Here is a 3,489-nt window from a genome sequence, read left to right on the forward strand (position 1 = left end):
TAATAACCGAAGGCATGAAAACAGATAAGTACACAAGGAAATTCTATATCAGGCAGTAAATCACTTAAATCAGTAAAACAATAAGGTCAAATGAAATCTCCTTTTTAAAAACAGGTAAATCAGATAAAACAACAAGTAAATAGTGAGTAGAAATCTGCCCCTCGGGCCCAGCATCAATCGCTCAGAACAGTATTAGCCCCTCGGGCTCAGTATCAGTCACTCAGTATAATATCAGCCCCTCGGGCTCAATCTCAAATCATATGGGTACCCGCGCTCACTGTGGGTGTGCAGACTCCGGAGGGGCCCCTTACAGCCCAAGCGCTATATCAACATAAGGCCTGAAAGCCTTCTCACATCTCTCATAAGGCCTGAAAGCCTCCTCACCTCACTTACAAGGCCTGAAAGCCTCCTCACATCACTTACAAGGCCTGAAAGCATCCTCACATCACTCACAAGGCCTGAAAGCCTCCTTAGTCCAGAAAACATCATAAGCCCCCCGGGCATCAATAAAATAGTAGTGCTCAGCTCCAAACAACAGTGGAAATATCATTTAAGTCTCAAAGTTCAATTAAAGCAGCTGAGTTTGTAAAACAGTATAATCAACAGGACTGAGTTCAAGTGGTATATCAAAATAGTGAGGAAACAGTGATAAAAATCCACGAAGGATTCAAGTAGTCGGCATGAAGCCCAAAATATGGCAATAGGCCCAAATCATGTTAATAACAATTACATCTCAGTCAAATACGCGGTAAAAATATCAATCGGGACGGACCAAGTCATAATCCCCAGTAGTAAACAACCTCGCGCTCGTCATTAAGCGCGTGTTTCACCTCAATATAGCACTACGTTGTGCAAATCCGGGGTTTCAAACCCTCAGGATATCATTTACTATCATTACTCACCTCAAGCCGGCCAAAATCCTAGCTCGCTATGCCCTTTCCTCTCAAATCGGCCTCCTCGCGCGTCGAATCTGATCAAAACCACAACGAATACATCACAATAGGCTAAGGGAACATAACCCAATCGAAAAGAGTCGAAAAACATCGAAATCACGAAATTGGCAAAACCCGAGCCCCGGGCCCACTTCTCGAATTCCAGCAAATTTTACATCAACGGATTCCTTATCTTGCCACGAGTCTATACATATCAAGAACTCCCAAATCCGAGCTCCAATGACCCATCAAAACCCAATTTGAAATACCAAAACTCAAGCCCTAATTCTTCCCCCTTTTTGATAAATTTTCATGAATTTCTAGGTTGATTCTACCATTAAATAATGTATTTAGGTCATAGAACTCACCTCCAATCAATCCCAGTCGAAATTCCCTTCAATTCTCGTCCAAAAGCTCTCAAGGATGTTCAAAAATGGTGGTAAATACCTTAGCTCGCGGAACATAATGAAACTTTAAAACCCCTTTTTCTGTCCAGACATTTTCGCTTCTGCGATCAATAAACCGCTTCTGCGGTTTCCGCTTTTGCGGAAATTATTCCGCTCCTGCGGAGTTCCACTATTAGCCAGGACCGCTTCTGCGGTCAAAGTCCGCATCTGCGGACTCCGCTTTTGCGGAAATCCCCCAATAGCCAAAATCCGCACCTGCGATGCCCCTCACCGCATCTGCGAGACCGCATCTGCGGTCCTATTTCCGCAGATGCGGAAATACCAGAACCAGCAAAACTCAGCAATAACACAAGTCCCAAAATTCATCCCGATGGCCATCCGAAATCACCCCGAGGCCCCCGGGACCTCAACCAAAAGTACCAATCCATCCTAAAACATCATTCGAACTTGCTCCAATCATCAAAACACCACAAACAACACCAAAACCATCAAATTACATCGGATTCAAGCCTACTTCTAAAACTTCCGAAACACGCATTTGATAAAAAACTCGACCAAACCACCTCCGAATGACCTGAAATTTTGCACACACATCCCAAATCACCTAACGAAGCTACAGCAACTCTCGGAATTCCATTCCGACCCTCGGATCAAAATCTCACCTATCAACCGGAATTCGCCAAAATACTAACTTCGCCAATTCAAGCCTAATTCTACACCAGACCTCCAAAATCACTTCCGATCACGCTCCCAAGTCACAAATCATCCCCCGAAGCTAACCGAATCACCGAAAATCACATCCGAGCCCTCTAACTCATAAGTCAACATCCGGTTGACTTTTCCAAACCAAACCTTCCTTAAAGAGACTAAGTGTCTCATTTCCTTCTAAAACCAATCCAAATCAACTCGTTCACACAAGAATCTTATAATGAAGCATAAAGAAGCAGGAAAACGGGGCAGTAACTCACGTGACGACGGGTCGGATCGTCACAATTTGGCATAGAGCTATTTAAGGAAATTGTATGGGGATACAATTGGTAAGAGTACCTACCTTTAAAATATATGTGAGAAACGACTTGACTTCCAAGGGGCTCATACATATTGTTAAAGGTTTTCTTTACTCCACTAACAGAAATAAAGATTTCATAAACTATAATGAGGGTAAATAGTTTAAAATAATTAGTGGAAATATCATTTAGATAAAAGTCCATGTCTTTATGATATATGAAAATATGTCCTTATATCATTGCCTTTTCTTTTCTATATTTTAGATTTCTCAATATGTCTGTTATATCATTGCGTGAAATACTTGAGACCAACAAGTTGGTAGGACCAAACTTTGATGACTGGTATAGAAATTTGAGAATTGTTCTCATGCATGAAAAGCTCATTGATGTGATCGATAAGCCTGCAAAGATAATCTCACCAGAGAATGATGTTCAAGGCACCAAGGTTTATCAGAAACACTTGGAAGAATGCCTTGCTATTAAACACATCATTCTCGCTTCTATGAGTTCTGAACTCCAGAGGAAACATCAGAATATGGATCCAACTGCAACCATTGACTATCTTAAGAAGATGGTTGATACACAGTTGGACATTGAAAACTCTCTAGTTGGACCCCTTGTCAATTATATGATTTTTCTTACCGAAGAACATGAGAAGTTGGGGTACAAGCTTGGTAAAGAGCTTTCTGAAGATTTGATCTTGCAGTCAGTATATGATGCTTAATGTTTTCACTGTAAGAAGAAAGGGCATTGGAAGAGAAACTGCAAGGAGTATCTTGCAACTCTAAAGGACAAGAAACAGGGTGAGACATTAATGAAAAATATTTTCAAGGTTTCTTCAGCTTCTATGTTGGACAAGCGTGGGTTTTGCATTAACATAGGCAATGGTATTTGCTCTATTCATTATGGTAATGATTTACATGTGAATGGCTATCTCCAACATGATGTTTATGTCTTATCTAATGTGAATGCAAATTCGATTATGCATGTTTCTAGTCTTAAGAGGAAAAGAGATGATCAAGTAAATCATACATATCTTTGGCATTGTAGGCTTGGTCATATTGGAGAGAAAAGAGTTAACAAGTTGTACAAGGAAGGGTACCTTGACAAGTATGATTTTGAATCATATCCAACTTGTGAATA

At 40.8% G+C, this 3,489-nt stretch overlaps 1 protein-coding gene across 1 annotated transcript; it reads left to right on the forward strand.

Annotated features, from left to right (window-relative positions):
- The first annotated feature begins 2,620 nt into the window (after positions 1–2,620).
- Positions 2,621–3,070, forward strand: LOC109211684. Its single transcript, XM_019375251.1, has one exon. The coding sequence runs from the start codon at positions 2,621–2,623 to the stop codon at positions 3,068–3,070; it is 450 nt and encodes a 149-aa protein (XP_019230796.1).
- The last annotated feature ends 419 nt before the right edge of the window (positions 3,071–3,489 follow it).

The sequence above is a fragment of the Nicotiana attenuata genome, unplaced genomic scaffold (assembly GCF_001879085.1).
Source record: "Nicotiana attenuata strain UT unplaced genomic scaffold, NIATTr2, whole genome shotgun sequence".
Lineage (NCBI taxonomy): Eukaryota > Viridiplantae > Streptophyta > Magnoliopsida > Solanales > Solanaceae > Nicotiana > Nicotiana attenuata.